Below are 24,081 nucleotides of genomic sequence, written 5' to 3'. Positions count from 1 at the left end.
AGTAGACTTGCTTAACTATGTGCTGTTTTAATCTAGAAAAACCATTAGAAGTAAAGAGAGGATATATACACAGACCTCCCTCTCGCGCCTGAGAATAATGATTTTTTTAACCACCTTCTAACAGAACCAATCTTGGGAATAATTTTTGTCATAACTGGAAAGTCTATTCCGTGCTTGGCAGGGGTATATTTGAATTGATTACAGCTGTGGAGGGAGATAGGGGAATCACCTTCCTCCACTCACAGTACAGTTTGGGTTACAAACCGGAGATTTGCATTGCATTATCCGTCACAGTTTCCATAGGCTTTATTCTGTTAAAGTGCCAGGGGTCTTTTGAGGACATATCTACAGTAGGAAAGTAGCAGGAGTTATTGTTGAACAGTAATAAGTCATTCAGGCTGTGGCACAAGATACTGAAGGGAATCTGTCATGCTTTAGAAACATGCTGACATTGCTGAGTTTGATAGTATTCAGTATATTGACAGGTTCAAGGACAGCCTGTATAATAATAAGAGATTTGTCCCAAGAGGAAGTGGTATTGTGCACCAATTTAGATGCTTGCAGTAACAGCTGCTTATCAAGGTTATAATGATGCATTTACATGTAGTTTTTAAAGGGAACACCATAAAAATGTGGCATTATTGGTCATCAGAATTGGGGACTTAGAAGAGGTAGAAATGTGTTGAGGCTTGGATAACCTGAGGGCAACACAAACTATACATAGAGAACTGGCTGTACTGTATATTTTCAATGTAAAATTATGAAAATGATTACATTGTAAATGTTATGTCTCTATAGTATTTCAGTTCAACTTCAGTACAGTTCAAATATGGTGGAAAATCTTTCATATGACAATCTAGTTTCCCTTCATTCTAAATATCTGCTACTATAGTGTATCTTTTTTTCCAAAATGTGTCATTTGACCAAAATGTGCTTTTCTTTCACAATTACTCTGAAGGTAAAGAAGTCTGATCATATCAGACATGACAATTCTAGTCTAAGTCTAAGCAGTTCATATTGTAAGCTTCATATCTCTGTCAGTCCTTCATGTCCTAGGAATAGCATGCTCCGTGTTTGAATTTGCATATGACTTTGCGAGTTTTTATAGATTTAAAAGCATCCTGTGTTTTATGAATCATCCTTTTCCTGTCTGGAATACCATTTCACAAATGAAAAATATATCAGACTCAATGCAGAAGATGGAAAGGGCCCCTCATGATTTATTCATTCACACAGAGTGAATTTAACACTTTTAATGTTACGGAAAGCCATTACAGCTCCAGCAGGAAATTTGACATCACACAACACAGCATATTAACTAACGTAACTTATTTATGGCTGTCAGCAACCTTTAACACCGAAAGAGCCATTTGGACCCGGTTTCCATGCAAAAGAAAACACTGGGAGCCGCAAATACTTTTTGACATCTAAAATGAAGATAACACTGTATATATTGTTTTTTACCTTTATGCTTTTTGTGAACAACTAAGGTGTGTTGCTTATGAAATCCATGAAGTGCTACAGAGAAAGTTACATTTTATTTATGTAATTAACACATTTTGAACTCTTAAAGAAATATAACAAAAGGAAAGACACCCAGCTGAACTAAAATGATCCATGTAGCAAACAAAAACTGTTGTGAGCCGCCACCCTTATATCGCCTTTGGGCTTTTGGAGCCTTGACCTGACTTTTAAAAAATAATTGGAAAAAAAGCACTATGCTGCTAAAAAATGGAAAAATAGATATTTGCAAAATTCTGTCTAAATATGTATTTTACCAGGTTAAGGTGAGTGGCGGGGCATGGTCTGCAGCGCTGCTGCAGGGGAGGCGGACGCACTTGAGCGGGACCCGCAATCACGCCTCGCCGCCTTAACGTCTGTGCTAGCTGTGCTGTTGTGTTGGTGTGTGTCGGGCTGTGAGCTGAAAAGCTACAGCCGGCTGTGTGCGTACAACAACCGTGTGTGAAAAGTGGTCAATAAAGAGATGCTGAAAAGCGTGTTCATGCAAACATCGTCGGGTCTGCCGTGATATGTTTACAATGCGACTTCTGCTCTTGAACTTCTGCGCATATTCCATATGCGCACAGCGTCTGCAAATCGGGGCTATATGAAGTCACTTTCATCTTTACGCAGGACTATAAGCTGTCATCTGTGAGGCGTGAGCGATGTTTGTTTGTAACATAGCTCACAGTGGAGAATAATGTGGATCCGAAGATCCATAATTGGCCTACCTGGGGTTGAAAGTCTCGATAAATGCACGGCGTTTCGGCGGGTATACCGGCTTCCACGAGTGTGACGCTTATTTTGAGCGATGAAAAAATAATAAAATATAATTTTATTTTTATATTTCAATATCACAATAATCTTCCAATTTAGAAGTGCAAGTTTAAAAAGAAAGAAGAACTAACATAAATAAAACACACTTCAGCTAAATACTTCTAATTTATTTTGCCAAACCACGAGGAGCTGCGCTATAAGGACTAAAGAGCCGCATGCGGCTCCGGAGCTAGTTGAATGATTTGGCTTTACTCATGTATAAGTGCTTGAGCTTAAGAAATCCAAAGCAGAACAAAAACAAAGATGAGACAGGGTTTGAGAGGAGAGGAGTTTCACTGTGTATCTGCATGTGGACAGACAGAGTGCGTGAGTGAGGATGTCTCCATCCACTTTGAGAGGTACAATTTTCTGGGCATACCTCTGGCTTCATGCTATCTTGTTGACAGAACTAAATTGATGTGATTTGATGGTGCAGCAGCACCCACACTGACAAACATAACACCACTCCCTGCCAGTTTCTTCCTTAACAAAGCAGAGATAAAATACCCAGATACACTTACATTTTGTATGCCTTCGAATGGAAACAGAAAAATAAACAAACAAAGTGCTTTAGGATCGAATGACTTAGATTAAACTTTCGCTGACATGACATGTCTCAGCTTCATTTCACATTTTTACCTATTGCTAAACAAGAAAGTAAAAATGAAATATCCCCTCTTAAACACAACCCCTTTAAAGGCACCAAGTGTATTTTAATAAGGAGCCAAGTGGTTAGCAATGCACATAGTCTTCAGTGGGATTAAGAGGCTTTGAATGGTTGAGGCCATTAAAATCTACACCAGCCCAGAAGTCCTGGAGCGCCTTATGAGTATCATTAGGATTAACAAACCCAGCCTGTGAAAGCTCTCACCCCAGGAGCATAGCCACCTCTACCCTTGCACCATTATTGTGTTTGGCTGAGTGCCTGATAAGAGTGATTCAGCAGCACACGATAAAGCTCTGGTCCCAGTTTATCTGTTTAAGCTTTCATTTCACTGGCCATCCCCAGTGAAATGTGACAACAGCAAGATCTGCATCCACCAACTCATCTGTGTAAAATAAAAAGCTATGGTTTATATAGGCTGAGTACAATGGCCTTTAATTCTAATACTGCAAACACATTGCATGGCATGAGCGAAGAATAGAGCCAGAAATCTTTGAAATGCTCGTGGAGGAAGAAAATCTTCTTTGTGCATGTGTGTGTGCTTTGCGTTCTAGAGAGATTTCAGGGATTTGACCATCAGCATGTTGAGTCATCATTCACTAACTCATTTCCTGCTTCCTTCCTCTTCAACTCCTCAGATCTTCCACATGACCTATGACCTAGCCAGCGCCATGGTACGAATAGTCAATCTAATCGGCATGATGCTGCTGCTCTGTCACTGGGATGGCTGCCTGCAGTTCCTGGTGCCCATGCTCCAGGACTTCCCTGCTGACTGCTGGGTGTCCAAAAATAAGATGGTGGTAAGTGCTTCTCCTGCACACAGTCCTCCTGCCTGTTCAAATCAGATTATGCTCTGTCTTATCTTGTCTGTCAGCCTCAGTAATTACTGTTCTAAAACTCTTCAGCTTCCTGGGTAAGACTGCCTTCCATATCTGTCATTTTAAACCCTAAGTCAAATATGTTTATCTGCTACATTTGTCCACATTTATTCAATTTACTGATCATTTTTATTTATTTGGAGCTCTTGACATTTGTCATTATTGTGAAAGGAGGATGTGCATGGAACATTGACTTTCTGAGGGAGACAGCTATCCCTTATCCAATATTGGCTGGATATTGACAGTTTCCAGTGAGCACACATGCTGAGCTTTAATTTTGTTGTTTTGCTGAAACAGCTGCCAGAATAGTGGGTCACCAGAGATCTCTTTTTTATTAGCTCAAGGGAGGGGGCTGCATCACCATGGATATTCTGTTCACCCAAAACTGATGGTCTCATGTCAACTTGTGACATTATAAAGTCATTCAGATATTGTCAGATTTTGGGGGTGAGAAGTGGTCTGATTTCAGTGAATATTCATTACCACACTGGAGCTTGACCAATATCTCAATCAGCTGATATAATTGCTTGGTATTAGCCTACGGCAACATCAATACTGACTCCAAAAATTCACAATTAGTGTGCTCAAGTCTTCTACAGCACCTTACTAAGGAATCTGATTTCACAATTAGCAATACCACCTACCCCATATAGGTACACTAGTGAATTCTAGTAGATTATGTACTCACTAAATTCTCAGACTGTGAGACTGCAGTGAAATTTAGACACAAAGGTTTTTACTGCAGCACTTACGACTCACTTGCTGAACAAAGCAAGTGAGTAATACTGCGTGACATACCATTTGATTATTTAGCAGTTAGCATTAGCTCTGTTCCCCTGGCTCATTGAAGTGTTTTGTGGTTTTTAGTACTGACAGATATACTGTATGTTCAGTCAGTGAGCTAATCCTGGGTGTCTTTTTAAACCAATTGTTTGTCTTTTCAGCATTTACAATTTTTTTAGTATTACAATTATAATAAATTGCAGCATCTACCTATCGTTGGCTTACACTCTTACCAAACAGCCCCAGTAATGAATCAATAGTGAGAGTTTAAACTGATTTCAAGTTTCAGCAGGCTAAAGTTTCATGTGTAAGGGAACATATGTTTTCTAGACAGAATAAGTTAAATTGGTTTGACATATATATTATTTTCAGCAGAATTTGATAAATATTTACTACTCATTTATTTACTTCAATAATTACTAATAAAGTAAACAAGAAAAGGAAATATTGAATAATCATACATTTAAGGACTAACAAAAAAAATCATACACAAAATCTCAGTTTGAAATATATATATAAAGCTGCTTCAGTTCAACTGTAAGTTCAGCTCTCTATGCCGGAACAAATGTCACATAGTTGCATTGCTCAAGGTATGATCTATTTGGTTAAGCATGCCTCGCTGCCTCCCTGACATGCTCACTTGTTTCACTGAATCTGCCTCACTTATATTTAAGCATAAGAAACAGCAGATGTTGAAAACTACTGTCCCTTGAGATGTTTCACGCTTAAGATAATTTTAGCTCGTTTTCTACATGTGTCTCATTGCAGAGATGCACACTCAAAACAGTGGCTCCATTTCGTGGACAGTGTGAAAAAAACCTTTAATCAAGCTCCCAATCTAATCAAACTCTGTGTTTAATTATCTTTTCGAGAAAAGATTGAGATTTCTGTTGCATTGTTCTCTTCCAGTTCTATAGTTTTTTTAGCCCCTCTTTGCTACAATTATAAATACATTTCACCCCCACTTTGATATTTGATACATTAAGCAAATGTGCAAGCGGATTATTTTAAGTTACATAAGGCTGAGCTGTCAGGATACATAATGTAAACTGTGGCTCGTGATTAAGGTTCAAAAAGAATGCATGCATTAAGATACAATTTAATGTCTTGCTTTGCGGCACAGAAAACTAGGATATTATTGCTGTGCTAATCTCTTTGTTTTGTTCTGAAAAACATATTTGAACTGTGTATACATTGAAAAATCCGATATAACACCACAGGCTACATAAAAACGCAACAAAGCAAAGCAGATTTAAAAGTCATGTAAAACAAACCAATCACATTTTCCTGCTATGTGTGAGTATTTTTAGATAAATGTTATTTATTATACTTAATACCAAAGCTTACTTTTACCCAAATCTAATTTAGATGTAAGTCAAATGATTTTCAAATGTAGTAGAACCATTATCTCTCCATCTCAGTGACTCTAGCATATGACCTGCCAAATTCCTTGTCGCTAGTTGATTTGATGCAGTTCTGACTAGATTATATTTGGGCATTTACTCTTTGTCATGTTGTTACAGCTCAGAGTTCTGTATCCATAACTTCAACTGGCTGCTTCCTAAGAAGCAGCCAGTTGCTCTGGGAGCATCAAGAACATTACACTGGATGCTCCCAAATGCATCCAGTGTAAAGAGGCCCGGAGATGTGAAGGAAAAAGATTCATAATGTACTTACTTTAAATCCCTGTGTGAGGGATGTAGCCTCTTATTAACATCAAAATGGAGTTTGTTTTGTTTCACACAGTAAACACTGTCTAATTAATTGCATTACATACAACGGTTTTCAATGTGACAGAATAACAAATATATTTTTTTCTGAATTAATTTAAGCCTCAGGGCAGGCATTTCTCTGTTGGAAAGCACCTCGTGTTTTTGCTCACATTACCTGGTAGAAGAAGAGGTTGTTAGTATTGATAACTGTGATTCAGTCGTGGTTGGTTTGACTCTCATTCGAATGATTACAGATTTTTTTTTTTCCTTTTTTTGTTTTTTACAGTAGCTGTCCTATTATCTTGCTAGGTTATCACTCCTTACCTTTCCAGGAGGGCACTAATAAAATTGCTATCAGTCCCGGCTTTTCCACTGTGGAAATGAGTTTGAAAGCAATTTGGACATGTCACCCCCAGGAGAGAGTTGATATTGATTTGCCATGAACCACCACCGGGAACTAAAGGAAAAGGGGCAATTTATCTACAAATTAGAAAACTCACAGAGAAATCACATTTTTCTAAATAGCTGACCTACTTTATGTCATGCAAGCCTCCAGTGTCTCACGCTCTTTCTGCTGATTCCCAGGGCTCTGTTTTAGGCAGCTACCCAAATGTCTGCTTGCTCCAAATGTTTGCATACTGAAAAGTATATTTTACCCTGCCAGCTGCTCTGTACTGGACTGAGAGAGTTTGAAATGGACATCTGCCATTAGTTTTGTCTTAAGTAATTGCATGTGTCTGTGAATGTTCATGGGCTGCCAGGGTGTTCTTTGACCTGAAATGTGCCATCAGCAGCCGTGTTGAGATTGCAAGAGAGCAAGCGAGGAAGTGTTCAGATGTTCTCACCCTAACTCACCCTGTCTCCTCTGTTTCATCTAGAATGACACATGGGGACAGCAGTACTCCTACGCACTTTTCAAAGCTATGAGCCACATGTTGTGTATTGGGTATGGCATGTACCCCCCAGTGGGCATGACAGACGTGTGGCTGACCATCCTCAGCATGATTGTGGGTGCTACTTGCTACGCCATGTTTGTGGGCCACGCCACTGCGCTAATCCAATCTCTGGACTCATCTCGACGGCAGTACCAGGAGAAGGTGAGTCAAGATGACATGCTATTGATGGTTGTGTTGTCTTGATTTACTTCAAAGAGAGGACAGTGGTGTGGATGCCCGGATGCTGGCTTGTGCTCAGTTTAATACTCGTTTTTAGCTTTTAATGTAGCAAGTTTAATTTGATTGATATTTACATATGGCTCTAAACTGACTCACAGATAAATACAGTATGACAGTATGGTTCTGCTGAACTGGAGGTTTAACAGTCTAACACTGTGGGCCACAACCCTTCATAGTTAATATAAAAAAATATAGATACTGAAAAGTATGAATTTACATCAGACCTAAAGTATATATGTTTGTCTTTCTGCTTTCTTGTCTGCTCTTTCTCTCACTGTGTGGAAGTGTGCACCCTAGTCAAAAACCTATTTTTAACAACTCTGATGAAACATAATTCAAATTTTATTGGAACATATGACAAGGCTTTACTCTCAATACTAATATGTCATAGATCAGTGATAATGAGCGTCGTCTCATCATCTTTTCATTACAGAAACAGCCTTTTATTCAGGTGAGCTTTAATGGGGTTTTAAATCATTTATCACCCTAAATAAGTATATTTTAGAAAGGCACTAGATATATATTGTGTTTTTTTCTTTGCCAGCAAAAGTGCAAAAAGCAAAATGGTTAAAAATTTGTCCTCATTTTCTACATAATGTATAGACACAGAAACCCAGATTTCCCTGGTTTAGGGAAAGGAAAGCCCTGATGGCTGCCTATGAAGCCCGAGACATGTTCCACACTGCCATGCCCTCTGTGGGCCCAGCGTGGGCGATAATGAGCTGAACTGCTCGCCTGCCACATTACCCACCGTCTGTAGCGAGTAAGAGACAGGAGAGAACGACCTCCAGGGAATGGAGGCACAGGTTCGAGAGATCGCACCTAAATGGAAGAGGGAAAATGAAAGTGAAAGATTTCAGAGAAAACAGGACCAGGCACACAGGCAGACGAACAGCTTAGCTAATGTAATGTGTGAGCAGGACTTCTTCAAAAGGAGAGAAACTGCACTGGATAAATTAACACTTTGTGATTCTAGGGAATGAGTAACGAATAGATTAATTTCCCAGTTAAAAAGTTGAAAAATCCAAAAAAGTTCAACTTGTAAGTTCATGACTAATACTGATCTGAGAAGCTGTTTAATGAAACGGGGGCAAACCAGCTCCCACCACGACATGTCTGCTCCTCTGTTTTTGAGATGCCATGCTGCCAAGTAGACTGAACAGCTGGTCTGCCTCAGCACCAGTCAGCATGTGCTACAGAAGCCCTTGGCTGCCATTTCTAGGATCGCCCCCTAAGGTGCCTTAAGAATCCCCCAGCCACTTGAAAAGTTTCCCCTGTGTTCCCACCGGTTCCCACAGTGCCTGCGTGCAGAAGCGTTATTACTGCCAACTGCAATTAATTTTTAAGAGTCCAGATTCTCTCATTTATCTTTCCACAAGGCTCAGTGATAACGCATGCTCAGAGTACACTGTCACTGTGTGCTCATTTGGCTCTGGGAGCAAGATAGTAGTGATTTCTACTACACAGCACTGGACCCATTTCTCCTTTCTTCTTATCAGAGTTAGTTCATTCAAAGACATAAACCTTTTTCTCATATCCTGTTGCATCAATTGTGTGACAATGGGATCTGCTTGCTGCAGATTTTCCTTTTCCCTTTAATACCATAATCCACACGCTCAAGAAGCTGGAAATCCATTGGCAATCCATAGAGGTTTGAGAAGTCTGGTGGCTGTTGGGCTGCCATGACAGGGACAGCTGTTCTTGTCTGTGGGGACTCAGACTTCATATAAATCTCCTAGCAGAGCTGCCATCACCAAAGCCAACTGCCAGCCTGCCATCATACAGGAAGTTATTCTAAACATTTTGGTTTTACTGGGTGAGTCAGTGCTGTCCCATAAGCTTGGTTGCATCCCTTTAAATAATCAGGTCAGAGTGTGATGAAAGGTATTTGCATTTTCAGTAAAATTAGTTGACCTTTAAAAACTGTTCACAGTGTGAGGCTTTGAATATGACAAAGATGAGGTTCAACTTAATAATTACAAATAGTGTTAGCCCTACATATTTGCATATGACATGGCAATATAAAATAAAAAGTGGTTGTTCAGGTGTTAGGTATGACATGATAAATAAGAGGAATTAAGGGAAAGAAAGAAATAGGCAACATAAATTAGAAAATATAATGGAAGCTTGGAAATATGCAGCTGTAATATATATGAGGCAAGATATACAAAAACGTCAACACAATAATCATAACATTCATGTTCTAATTTGAATTTGTTTTAATCACATATTCTGTAATTATAACCTGAATAAAAAAATTGGACATCATAGGCATAAAATATATTGCCATGCATGCACATCTTTGTTAACTCATCAGAAATCAAAAAAAGGACCTCTTTTACTCAAGTGTTTCGAAAACGTAATTGAAACACATTTTTTTTATCACTCAGTTTATTCAAAAACTGGCAGCGTGGTGGTGTGCTAGCTGTGGCCTGAGATGAAATTATATTAAATGATGATCCTAAAGTGGCCATAACATTGAGTCTATCTCTCAATGTTATCTCTGTGAGAGATTGGCGACCTGTGCAGGGTGTATCCTGCCTCTCGCCCAGAGCTGGGATAGACTCCAGCCCAACTGTGACCTTGAATTGGTGTAAAGTAAAGTGACACTTTACAGTCTTCTGTTATGATTTATGATAGTTTACAAAAATCTTTCCATCAGTCTGATTCACAGGCTTTGCCAATTTTTACAGAAGCCATTTCTGTTGTTTTATGAAATCTCTATCTACATATCTATTTATGGAATGGGATTTCTAAAGCCTTTGAGTATAACACATTTAAGAGGGCTGAAAAACAAACTCTGTTACAGATATGTAGGTATGTATTGTTGGTCTCTTGTAAAAATCACACTGTTCTATACCTAGTTTGGTGTGCTGATTTAAGCGTTGGATAGCTGATTTTGGACCTAAAAACTAAAAGATAATACATTTGGATTCAGTAGAAAATGTTGCCAGTAACTTGTGTTGATTGTTTGAAAGCTGAAAAGGCCCTCTAGTATTTTTCTTTTCTTTTTATTGCTTGGAAGCCTGACACCAATATACCAGCGATGTTGTAAACTACACTGCAAAACTGCATAATTTACATGCACCAACAGTGCAAAGTACTTTGAATTATGACTTATCTCTAATGCAGACACTATGCAGTCCCATTAATCATAATGTGCTTTATGCTTCCTATTATGCAGTTGTACTATCACGAAAAGCTGGATACATGCTCTAGTAAGCAGATATATTGTACTATATAGCTATTGTGATTGTGCTGCAGATGACACTGGACCTGAGCCATCCAGCAAACAACCACATGGCAACAGCACAAATATTGCTCTCACAGTGGGGCCGAAGTAGATAGATACTGACCACTGTTTAATGATTGAAAGAAATGCAATAATGGATCAGTGTTGAGCTGAGCAGCACTGATACCACATTTACCACATGTGCTCTATTTATCAGCTGCTAATCAGTTGTAAAAAACAACAACAACAAAAACAACAAAAAAACAACCAAAACCAAAAAAAAAAAAAAAAAATCAGACTCTTGTTCATATAGCTATATGTCCAAGATGAGAGGCTACCTGTCCAGTTGGCATGCAGGCATGATATCCAAGTAACTGGTCAGATGGACAATGATTAAAAAAAATACTTTATGCAGGATTCTCAGAAGTGTACACATGGGAAAGAGGAAAGGATGATGAGGGGAGCTCTGCTTGCAAAGATGGTGAAAATTACCATCAGAAAGCTGGGGTATAATCTTTTCTGAATAGAATTCTATTAAATGTGGCACCATGTGATAAATGGCTGGGCTGTCAGATGCTAGCAAGCAGACTCAAATGAGCTCTTATGAAGCAGGCAGCATGTTAACTGTTACACCAAGTAGAGAGCACAGCAATTACACTACATATTCTGGGAGTTGGGGGAGCTGAATTGTAGTTTCCACTGAGATAAAAATGAATAAATAAATGAATTAATTAAATAAAATATATTCTTGTCACCAGCTGTTAACTGTGTGTAAACAGATTAAGTAGTTTACATTCATTATGTGTTTGCTACTCAGCAGACACACCATATATCACATGTCAGTGGAAAAGAGATAGATTGCAGCCAACTGGAGCTGAAATTGGGACAATCTTTATCATTTCAAGTCAGCACCTGAAGGATGGTCACTGAGTGGTTTCTTCTGGATAGTGATGCATTCTGTGGTGTCTTTATGGTATCACCATGCAGTGTAATCACATTACACTTTACACTTAAAGAAAATTCATGGCAAAAAATAAACTGCAAGTTTATATTTTTAATCAAATAAAACAAACTGCATTAAACATCAGTGTTAAGAGGATGTTGGAATCGGAGGGGTTAAGCATCAACCAGAATCCCACAAGAACTCTCCTCTCGTGTCTCAGGCATGTTGAGAATCATTATCACACAAAGAGAATTACATCTCTCCAGATTTGGGGCACAAGATGGCTGAACATGTGACTGTGCATACAGGGTATGCCTGCCACTCCAGCTCTCTGTAAGCTGCTGCTTATCTGTCACTTTGGCTCTCTACTGTGGTAAATTATATAGTACACAGAGACAGAGATGGAGACGGCAAACAAAAGAGATAATCGTGTTCATTTGTAGGTGGCTTGTGATCTTTGTTGTCTCACTTACCATACGTAAACTTTCTGATGTTCTCATCCTTGTGAGTCTTTATACGAAAAGTTTTTGTTTGTTTGTTTGTTTTTTTTAAATATTAACTGACTGACTGATGCTCTGTTTGCTGTTGGCAGTTGGTGATGAAATTAGGGATGCCCAGGAGATAGCATGTTGTGGCATGCCAGTCCCAAATGGCCTTAGAAGCAAATGGCAATGGGGTATTTCAGCCCCTCCTTTTTTAAATCTCTAATTAACACTTGGCAAATAAACATAGCTCTTTGGGGAATAGTTAATAAGAGACCCAAAGCTGATTATTTGTGTGTATAGAGGCTCTAGAGATCCCCCAATCAAGACCATTGGAAATACAGAAAACAGTCATCAGTGGTAGACTGTGTCTGTACTTGATAGAGTTGTCCAATTCCTTGGGAGGAAGGAGGAACGAGAGCAATAGCATCAGAGAAGTAGTTAAAAAAATGACAGTTTTACAGATTTTTTTATATTTAAGCTATCATCCTAGCATTAACGTGGTCTTGTCCTGTATAGGTTATGTCATGAGTTTCCCATACAGCTCAATCAAGGACAAAACTGCCAAAAGGATGGGGGGCTTAAGTCTAATTCTGCCTTACAGTAAGAGCTGTTCCCATTAGTTGGGACCTGACTGATGGCATTAATCTGAACTCTGTTACATTCCTTTTCCTCTGTCTGCCACGCAGCCTTTACTGCTGAGTCAAGGAGTGTTGACATGCCTCAGAGGCGCTCTAATTTTTATTTTTTATTTATTTTTTTATTGTATAACCAAAATCAAAACTCCAACCAGTGTCAATTTACTATATATTTTATGTCACATGAAATGTATGCTTTCTGCTTTCGGATTGTGTTGTCAAGGCTGTCATTTATCTTGATGCACCACTCTTAATCACTATGTATTCCTAATATAAATAACTATTAAGAAATCATACTCTCCTGACTATGCCCCTATCAGAGGTGTTACTGGCCTCTTGGTTCCTTTTGTGTGATAGAGAGTGTGTTGATTCCAGCACAGTCATGCATTTAATCTTGGTGATTTGAATCATTTTGACATGGTGTTTACAAATGGACTGCTCTTATTCACAGAAAAGATACAAAATTGAAATTTCTTAATCATTATCATGGAATTCAAAGGTATATTGATCATAAAATATAATTACCTAATCCTCCAGATTTTGAATTTCTATGTTAGTTATCTCTTAAATAAAATAGTGATTTTAGAGCATTCCTGTAGCATTAATCCCTAATTTCTCTGTTACCCGTTTTTCATCATTATATTAGTCAGTGAACATTTTTGCCTAAATGTGTGGCAGATATCTTTTGACTACACAACTCTAGGTTAGGAAGAAGGCAGGAGAGCACAGTGGAAATAAATACATTTTTAAAAAGTATAATTAAGAAACCAATATCTCTTTGGGGGAATAAATTATTCATGATTTCTTTGGTAAGAATTTGCATCTGCTTAGCTACATGAGAGAGAAAGGACTCTGGAAAATAATTTGAATGTTTATATCAGAGAAAAGGCACAGACAGAAAAAGAATATTTTGAATGGGACCTAGAAGAAATAATAACCACATTATTTTGTCTGCATCGAGATATTTAACAAAATAGGCAGCTTTAAACTTTTGGTTTTAAACTGCGGGAATTAGAAAACCTCAAAAATATGTCTCCCATACTACATGTCCACAATCAAAAACACAGACAATCAGGGAGACAGACAGATAAAAGCTGTATACAAATAGCTCAATTAAAACAGAACTGAAAATCAGTGTAAGTCTCTTTCAATTAGATTCAACCAGTGATGGAAGAAAACACACAACTATTAAGCATAAGCTTAATGACTCTATAAAAAACATGTCTGTAGAATTGTTTACTACAAGATGTTGACATGTTAGATGGTTTGTGCTAGCTTCTAATAGCTAATACAGTGAGAATAGAAGCTACAGAATGGCATTTATACATTGAAATGTAGTATGTTCATACTGTGTGTGCCTTTTTAGATACAGCTGTGTGCTACTGTATGTGGTTAGTAGTTAAACTTATTTGAACAAGCCTATTAAAAGCAGAGATTGTTACAATTATAGCAATCAGGCTACATAAGTGCAGGCAGTTGCACTTGCGGTCAAGCTGAGGTGGTGTGTGGATACAGTGTGTGTGGATACATCCCAAATCACTAAAACACTGACTGTGGCTCCAAAAATGGAAGCTCAACTTCCCTATGTTAGAATTGTGGCTTCACTTTTTTACAGTGGTAAGGAAAAAATACTCAGATCATTCATCTTTTATTCAGTCGATGTATTCATTTATTTGGGTGAAATAGAAAATACATCAAAAGTATGCACCAACCAGGAAAAGATAAAAAGTGTTTTAAATCCATCAATGAAAGCTAGCACATCAACTGTCAGTTGTTCACTCCTGTGTCAGTAAAGCAGCTGTTAAAGCTGCTATGATGATGTGTTGCAATGTGAAAAACAGAGGAATCTGAGGAGGAAGTCAAAACCACAGTTTTTAAACCACAACGTGGTTTGAAAACTGCAAGCGCCCTAAACAGTTGATTTACAGATCTGTGTTTTTTGTGTGTGTCTATGTGTCGGTTTCTAGTGATAAAATGTCATAAAAGCAAATTTCTGTTTTTACAAACACTTGTTAATTTATATTAGATCTCAGTAGGTCTTTTAGACGCTACTCCTCTCACTCAGCTACCTATAGATCAAGCATGTAAATTTGCTGACTCTGAAAATGACATAATTTCTACTTTTTTGGTGATAAATTGAAGACTATAGAGTAAATAAAGTAAGCTCAGCTGCAGGTTAGAGATAAATATTTCCAAAGAATTTTCTGCTTCTCCCACTCTGACAGTTAACTCTGAACATTCAACCCCAAAATGAATAGTTTTGGTTTGTTTGTTTGTTTGTTTTTTTGCAATAAATCTTCATATATTTCAGAAACTGTAACGTGTACATCCAAGAAGAGTAATAACACGCATCAAATGAGCTGCTCGTCTCAGTGTTTCTTCAACAAACAGTGCAGGACTAATTAGGTGCCAAACGTCTGGAATTTCTTTTCCTGTAAAACAAGAAGAGACAAACGCTACAGTCACTGCATCTTTAAAACAACTAAAGCTGAGTAAAATTGTCAAAAGAAACAAGTTAGATCAGGACATGGATACTCTTTTCTTTAATTCTCAATACAGAGTTACTATAAACAACCAAAAACATAAGGAGCTTGCCAGAACAAAAAAGGTAGCAATCTTTATTAAAGGTCAACATAGAAACAACACCACAAATAATCACTAATTAATCCACTATACCTGTACCACAGTTAAAACATCTTTTATTTGGGCCACATCACCTTAGACTTTTGTCATCATCCTGGACTTACCAGAGTAAAGGAAGGTGGGCGGAAAGCTAAGAAACATGAAATAATCATTATAGACATTATAAGAGATCCATATTACAGCCAGAATCTTTCTAGTGTTCAGATAGAAGCAAGGAAATCTGATGGTGAAATAATTACCACCTAAATGCAGACTGATTTGATTTGTTCACGTAGATCAGGAGAGCAGGGATCTTTGAGCAATAGAATAATTTCCCTCCCAGAGGGGATTTTACCAGCCCATCATATCATCGGGAAAAGAATGCCTTCCCTGCCCTATCCCTCAATGCCCCCCTGCCCCCCTGCGCCCCTGATGATCAGTGTCTTTGCATCCAGCACAGTGAATAGTAAATTTGAAATGCTTTCAAGTGTGATGCCGAGTTACTCCGTGTAATACAGTTATTCATCAAAACTGCAGAAGCAATAAGACATTATCTTCCATTTGTTCACTTGACTAATACTCTTTTGTGCTGGGAGAACCAGACTGCAATATGCTACAAAGCTGTACATAAATTAGATGTTGAAAGTTCAAATAAGTTTCTCAAAGTGTTAATACTTCATGCACAAAAAAACTAATTAAAGAAATGCACTGTACTGAAACATGTCTAAAGCAGAAGACAACAGTGTTAGACTAATTCATAATTTGAGATACCTGTCATCTTCACCCTGCATCACATATAGAAATGCCATCTTTGGTGCAATACTCAGCAGCGACTGCTACTGCACCTAAAGATGTCTACGTTGGAAACATCTTGATCATCACCTACAGCATTTCTGTGAAATAAGTGTTATCATTGGATCAGTACATTTCTTAATTTTATGCTAAAGGGATAGTGTGGATAAAGATTCAAACTCTTACTGTCACCCACAACATTTCTTATTCATATTCATACCCTGACATTGACAGAGAGACTGGATTAATATAAGCTTCACATCTTGTTTATGCTTTTTCAAGTATTTGACCTTCCACATCAAATTACACAGTGTTGCTACACAAAAAAAATATAATTTACTTTGTTTGACATTCCTACAAAAGTTGTTAAATAGAATAAACTATAAACTATTTAATATGATGGAACTGGTGTAAAACATATTTCAAGCAGTTTGCCTAATCTGTAATCAGTTTTTTGTCCAGGATTGAGAGTGGAGCCATGTAATAGTTCATAACTAGCTGTTCACAGTCAAAGGAGCCTTATCATCAATATTCACAGGGTCATTGTAGATTGCTTCTCCGTCCGTGAGGGATTCAAGGGCCTGGTCAAATAACTCTTCTAAATATGGCAATAGGAGGAAAGAGAGAAAGTGGTAGAAAGTGAGGAATGTAGGTGTCAAAAGCCAGTGCAGAGATAAAAGATGTCACAGTCAGAAATTTAAATCAAGCAAACTAAGGTCTTAAAATATCCTGCACATTTTATGTGGGCAGAAATATTATTGAATAACATAAATTTTAGTTTAATTAAGTTTTGGATTTTTATAGCACTCTTTTAAAATTGTTGCACTTGTTTTCCTGTACAAATATAATCATTTTACTACTGTGTGTGGTAAAGAAAAGCATCAAGTTCTTTATTGTATGGATTACTAAACAGTTCAATAGTTGTATACCTGCTTGTTTATGAAAACCTGAATATAATTTAACTGTGATTTTTTTTCTTAGGTTTTATTTGTAAAGGACTCAATGAAGGTTTAAAAGAGCTCTTAAAATTTTAGTTTATTTTTAAAATAGTGCAGGAGCCCTGGATGTTACTGGTAGGCACATTTTGTCCCATGGTCAAGCCTCGTGCACCATATTTTGTCTTGCTCGATATTCTATACTGCGAAACTCGATTTGTTTCACCTGTATGTGTTTCTTGTAAATTGTAGAAAACAGTTCTTATTTATTTTAACAAAGCAGGAGCTTTGATGAATTCCTTTAAGATTAGCGCCAACAAGAGTAGTAGTATTGTGAGAAAACAAAGAAGAAGGCTTCTGAGGTCAGCTGTGTTAGTCAGCGGTAAGTCTTCTGGCAGCTTAGTCATTGTGATCAAAGAGCACCACCAGCGTCACCCTCTGAATGGTTAATTTCTTCTTTTTTTCTTTTTCCTTATTTTCCTTTACAGCGGGTTAAGGATTCAGCCCATTATTATCTCCAAGGTGCTCCCAGTGTGCTTTGATCTACATCTCTGCTGCTACTGCTACAGAATCAGTCAAAGGCTTTTTGACACACACATTTAAATAGTTATATCTTTCAACAACAGAGGATATTAATCCACAAGTCTGTACTGTAAAAACAGAAACACTTTGATTGTTTCAACTGAACAACATACACTCTAATCTATTCTTCTCTGCATGAACAAAATGAATATGTATTTAATAATTTAAGATCTACATTTACTTCATATTCACATTAGCTGCTGTAGCGCACTTTTAAAGGTCAGTTTGACTTTGTACTTCATGACTGTAGCGTTCCTTTCTCTCACCCTTATCTTTTAGAAGTTAGTACATTCAGTGAACAAATATTCAGGACAGTGTGACTTCCGAGAGAGAAAGAGAGACTTTAAGAGACCTGATCAAAGACTGGAAAAGTGCTCTCTTTTTGGGTGAAATTTGAAAGGGCACGGATAGCCATCCTGAATCTGTCTCCATTTCCTTGTGTGTCTGACCTCAGTACCAGCTGCTCCCTGTAGCAGTGTTTTTGTGCTACAGCCCTATGGCCTTTAGATAACCTGATTGTTGTGTGTCTCTATGTCCCTGCAGTACAAACAGGTGGAACAGTACATGTCCTTCCACAAGCTGCCTGCAGATATGAGGCAGAGAATCCACGACTACTATGAGCACCGCTACCAGGGCAAGATGTTTGACGAGGAGAGCATCCTGGGAGAGCTGAATGAGCCGCTCCGAGAGGTGGGACAAGTGTTTCTGTCTTGCTTTAAAACAGCTGCACATGCAGCTCTGATGCATTCGACAGCTTGTGCACTTTTCGACATTCCCTTCATTTCAATTCACATTCACTGACATTTTAGCCTTACACAAGAGCACAGTGTGACTAAATAATCTCTTTTTTTTTCTTAGAAAAGAAAACTGGTGGGGGGGGGGGGGCTTAGAGAAAGAAGAAAACAGTAAATGATGTCTACACAGTTGACATTTTTCCTGTTGTTACTCTAATATCCCTCATGTCCAATACTTTAAAAAGTCACTGCATTTTGTAAAGCCACGGCTCTGCTGTGCTGCTGTCACTAACCACTGTTTTTAATGTCTTTCTTTTCAAACAGGAAATTATCAACTTTAACTGTCGAAAGCTGGTGGCATCTATGCCGCTATTTGCCAATGCTGACCCAAACTTTGTCACCTCTATGCTCACCAAATTGAGGTTTGAGGTGTTCCAACCTGGGGATTACATCATAAGAGAAGGCACCATCGGAAAGAAAATGTACTTCATACAACATGGGGTTGTCAGTGTTCTAACAAAAGGCAACAAAGAAACCAAGCTTTCGGATGGCTCCTACTTCGGGGGTAAGATAAGCTGCTTCTGGTACAGCCGACCAAAATCAAAGGTCACCTGCCTTAATGCACACCTTTCTGTGGAGCTTAAATCTACTTTGTTTTGATGATAATAATAATGATATCCTTAAGCACTTTAAGAGGTTGGCCTGGGATTTAATTTTTATTTGTGATGCAGTAGCATTTGAATAGAGCTATTCTGGGTCTAATGCTAGCACATTGTGAGCTTGAAGTAGTATATTATGCACCACTTGACACCTAACTTGAATATTCAGCTTCATGGTTTATGCAGGACCTTTCCCTTAATTCACATCATGAGCTGCCTCTTAAATTTAGGGCATATCCAAATTATAAAAACCGTGCTTGCTGTAGTGCAACTTAAAAAATATGCACCCTAACGTCTAAGAGGTCAGGAATCTGTGAAATTACACACTATCAAACGCCGAATGCTTAGGGCTGCTATAACCCATAGTTGTTATGCACTTAACTCAGTGTTATGTTCTTAATCAGGGTCAGATAATGCTTAGCCTTCTCTTGGTCCCAAAGAGCCTATGACACATGTAGGAGACAATGCTGCCATACTGCCCTCACCAAATACCAATTAATTTGCCCAGTGACAGCATATCATTTAGACTATACTGTTAAGTAATTAGAAGTGGTGGCAAAGCATTAACAGCACATGACCTGCCTGTGGAAGTTTAATTATGCCTTGCCTGCTCAAGTCCATCTCCATGCCCTCTCTCCAGGGGGTTCTACAGAAATAATGAAAAGATGGCAGGCAATCTGTCTCTGCACATGCCAAAACTAATCAACATTTTCAACAACATGGCCCCAGCTCTCTCCAGGGCCATTTTGTCTCAAATGTTGTCCAAAATGTTCCAGCCTTTGGGCCCTCTTCAACGAGACTCAGATTCAGAGAAATGTTCAGTCTGCTTAAAGGCTTTTTTCCCAGCACATGTATCCCAGTAATGGCACAGTTTGGGCGAAAGCTTGGCCACTTGAAGATGCTGAGTCAAAGCTACTCAAGAGGATAATTTCACTGAAATGCATTAGAGTAAATGCATCTACATTTAGGTTCTTTCGTCCTTAAGTAAACATAAGTATCACAAGTCTAAGGAGCTTGGAAAGAAAAGCGTCTGGACTTCTTTAAGTTGCTTGAAGACGTTTCACCTCTCATCTGAAAAGCTTCTTCAGTTCTAAGCTCAAAAGGTGGAGAGTCCCAGATTTAAACCCAGTGGGAGTTTCCCCCCAAAGAGGGACAAAGGACCCCCTGATGATCCTCTACCTAATCACATGAGGCGCATGTGATTAGGTAGAGGTATCAGCTTCTCGGATGAGAGGGGAAACGTCTTCAAGCAACTCAAAGAAGTCCAGACGCTTTTCTTTCCAAGCTCCTTAGACTACAATGACGTGGATGACTGAGAACCTTCACAGACATATTGCCGTACATTTTGGGAGGAACACCATTCAACTGGTGCGGGAGTATGAAAGGGAATCAAGAAAAATAGCGGATTATAGGAACCATCTCCGTTTCAACCTGAGATGCAGACAAAGCAGAGTTGTTCCTAAGAGCCTGCAACTTGGATCCACTGTCAGGGGATACAGAGCAGACTTGATTCTAGGGAGAGCACAAAATCAGCTTCTAAGTGAAAGGATAAGACAGGTCCATTTCAGTATGGATGCCCTCCAGAGCAAGATTAGCCAGACTCTGCAGGAACTGGAAACCCTTCTACCCTCTCCAATTTAGAACAAGTTTGTGGACAAGGCTCAGCGGGCCCAACACTCTAAAGGAAAAGAAAGACAATGCAGGAAATTCCACACCTTGCTTTCAAAAACACTCACTCCTCAGTCTGAATCTACACAACTCAGAGAAGAACACACACCTGAGGACAGTCAGGAAAAATGGGTGAAGAACTTTTCAAACCGGAATCTTACTGAACCTGAAAAGAAAGTATTAGCCAAAGGACTCAATTTTGCCATTGTTCCGCAACAGTTGCCCATAGTGGACCTCATCACAGCCACAGAAACTGCCATACGGATTAACAAATTATCACAGACAGAAGCAGAGCAAATCAGGATGAAAGTCTCAGCCACCCTCTCCAGTGCCAAAGTCCCTCCATCTAACCTCACATTACAAGAAAAGAAGGCCGTCGCTTCCCTGAGCAAAGACCACAACATCACTATATTACCAGCTGATAAGGGAAGGTGCACCATGGTCCTAAACACAACGGATTACCACACAAAGATCACTGCTCTCTACTCTCTCTCTCTCTTCAAGACCTTGAAAGGGACAAAATCATTGACCGCCTTACATATCACCGCCTTTACCCAGGGGATGCCATACCCTGCATTTACTGACTTCCTAAGATCCACAAGGAAGGTGTCCCACTCAGACCCATTGTCAGTAGCATAAACTCAGCCACTTACAACATCTCGAAACACCTTGCTACCATCCTAGCACCTCTCGTGGGGAACACCCCACATCACATCAAGAACTCCACCGACTTCACCGACAAGGTCCAGAAACTTACCCTGGACCCAGATGAAACCATGGTGTCCTTTGATGTAGTCTCTCTCTTCACTTGCATACCCACCACGGAGGCAGTGGAGACTGTCAGAAAACGACTACAAGAAGACAGCTCCTTAGAAGACAGGACCAACTTCACACCCGATCAGATTTGCACACTGTTAGACCTCTGCCTCACCACTACATATTTCAAATACAACGAGGGTTTCTACAGACAAAAACATGGCTGTGCCTATTGTAGCCAACCTTTACATGGAGGAAGTGGAAAGCAAGGCTCTTGGCTCTTTTAAAGGGAGAGTACCCAGCCACTGGTACAGATATGTAGACGACACCTGGGTCAAAATCAAAAGACAAGAAGTGGAATCCTTCACTGCACACATTAACGCCGTGGATAAAAACATCAAGTTCACCAGGGAAGACACAAAGGACAACTGTTTGCCTTTCCTGGACTGCGCTGTGCACATTGAAGAGAATGGCAACCTCAACATTGAAGTTTACCGGAAGCCCACACACACAGACCAGTACCTCCTCTTTGACTCCCATCACACTCTGGAACACAAACTTGGGGTAATCAGGACCCTGCACCACCGGGCAGAACATGTTCCCTCTAAGCCTGAAGGGAAAAAGAAGGAACACACACACATATAAAGGAAGCACTTAAAACATGCGGTTATCCTAAATGGGCGTTCTTAAAGTCAGCAAAGATGCACAGAAAAGAAGATCAGACACCAGCGAGGGAGGATAAGAAGGACAGACGCAACAACATTGTCATCCCCTATGTAGCCGGTGTATCAGAGAAACTCAGGAGAGTTTTCTCCAAGCACGACATCCCAGTTTACTTCAGACCCAGCAACACGCTCAGACAAAAACTGGTTCACCCGAAAGACAAAACTCCTAAACACAAACTTAACAATGTGGTGTATGCTGTACAGTACAGCGAGGAATACCCAGACCTCTACATCGGAGAGACCAAACAGCCACTTCACAAGTGCATGGCACAACATAGAAGAGCCACCTCCACAGGACAAGACTCAACAGTTCATCTGCATCTAAAGAACAAAGTTCACTCTTTCGAGGATGCCAATGTTCACATTTTGGACAGAGAGCACAGATGTTTTGAAAGAGGAGTGAAAGAAGCCATTTACGTCCACTGTGAGCGACCATCTTTGAACAGAGGCCGTGGTTTACGACACCAACTGTCTGCCATCTATAATCCAGTTTTCAGTTCCCTTCCCAGACACCTTAACGCCCACTCACATCCTGGGCCATCTGACCTCAGGAAATCACATGATAAGGTGGGGCCAGGTTTCACAATGAGCTCACCCGAAACCCTGGCTGATTGGGTCCCACACCCGCATTCACACCTTGGCTCATGTGATTAGGTAGAGGATCATCAGGGGGTCCTTTTGTCCCTCTTTGGGGGGAAACTCCCACTGGGTTTAAATCTGAGACTCTCCTCCTTTTGAGCTTAGAACTGAAGAAGCTTCTCGGCTGAGAGGTGAAACATCTTCAAGCAACTCAAAGAAGTCCAGACGCTTTTCTTTCCAAGCTTCTTAGACTACGATGACCTGGATGATTGAGAACCTTCACAGACATAAGTATCACAACACACAAAAGTGCGAAAGCACTGATTCTGAAACCAAAATTGGCTTGCTTGCTTTAATCTTAAGCCTTGGATCCTTAATTATTTTCCCTTTCGTGTAATATAGGCACAAGGCTTTTGACTCCATTATCCTGTGAGTATTGCTGGCAGTGCCACTTCTCCTGGGGTGTAAGGGTGGGGGCTAGTGAGGTAAGCCTAGAGCTACTGGGAGTTTGTTACCAAACATGAGTTAGTCATTCATGAAATTAATTGGTGCAGGATCAGCACAGAGAGTGTGCGGCACATGTGGATTTCAGTGTGGCTGTCAGTATCAGCAAGCAGAAGTTTGAAAGCAGTGAGTGTTTTTTTTTCTTTGTGACTGAACAAAAATATGGAGATCCACCCTGCATAGATTGTAATGTTTTGTGACTGTGTGAGTAAATGAATGAGAAACAGAAACCGTCCAGTCTTCTGTCTGTCTTCTTATTGTCAAACTGTGTCATTATCAGTGGATCCCAGTTTGCAATTCAGTTAATTGTGTATGTATTTGCTCTTCTGCATCTCAACAAAATTACATACCCTAACTCATTCACTTATGGACAATCTGAATTATTTACACAATTATTTACTCAGCAGTCTACTCCAATTTGTTAGCTGTTGGATTAGCTCAAGCCAGAGAGCCTAAAGTCTAAAGTGGACACGACATGCCCTGGATGGGAGCGTCTGCTGGGCACACAGCGATCCAGATGAGAGGGGAAATGTAATGTGACTGCAGTACTAACGCCAAGGGACACATGGATCGGTGCCAAGGCTGATCTCTGGACGCTGCTCTGGGCTCAAAAAGAAAACATGCACCCAGCACCACAATCCTCCACTTGCCTATTTCTCTCCTTATAGTACAATATTGAATCGCTTAGTATCCGAATAGCAT

At 39.5% G+C, this 24,081-nt stretch overlaps 1 protein-coding gene across 1 annotated transcript in view; it reads left to right on the top strand.

Annotated features, from left to right (window-relative positions):
* hcn4 (hyperpolarization activated cyclic nucleotide-gated potassium channel 4) overlaps positions 1 to 24,081 on the top strand; it is a 69,594-nt gene that overhangs the window by 29,531 nt on the left and 15,982 nt on the right. The window contains exons 3-6 of the mRNA XM_005912914.3: positions 3,619 to 3,780; positions 7,232 to 7,450; positions 18,298 to 18,444; positions 18,813 to 19,053. Of these exons, the coding sequence (XP_005912976.1) occupies positions 3,619 to 3,780; positions 7,232 to 7,450; positions 18,298 to 18,444; positions 18,813 to 19,053 (769 nt within the window). The remainder of the gene's footprint in view (positions 1 to 3,618; positions 3,781 to 7,231; positions 7,451 to 18,297; positions 18,445 to 18,812; positions 19,054 to 24,081) is intronic.

The sequence above is a fragment of the Haplochromis burtoni genome, unplaced genomic scaffold (genome assembly GCF_018398535.1).
Source record: "Haplochromis burtoni strain Fernald_Lab_line unplaced genomic scaffold, NCSU_Asbu1 Contig_2, whole genome shotgun sequence".
Classification (NCBI taxonomy): domain Eukaryota; kingdom Metazoa; phylum Chordata; class Actinopteri; order Cichliformes; family Cichlidae; genus Haplochromis; species Haplochromis burtoni.
Note: the sequence above shows the minus strand (reverse complement) of the source record. Positions and strands in the feature narration are given on the sequence as shown.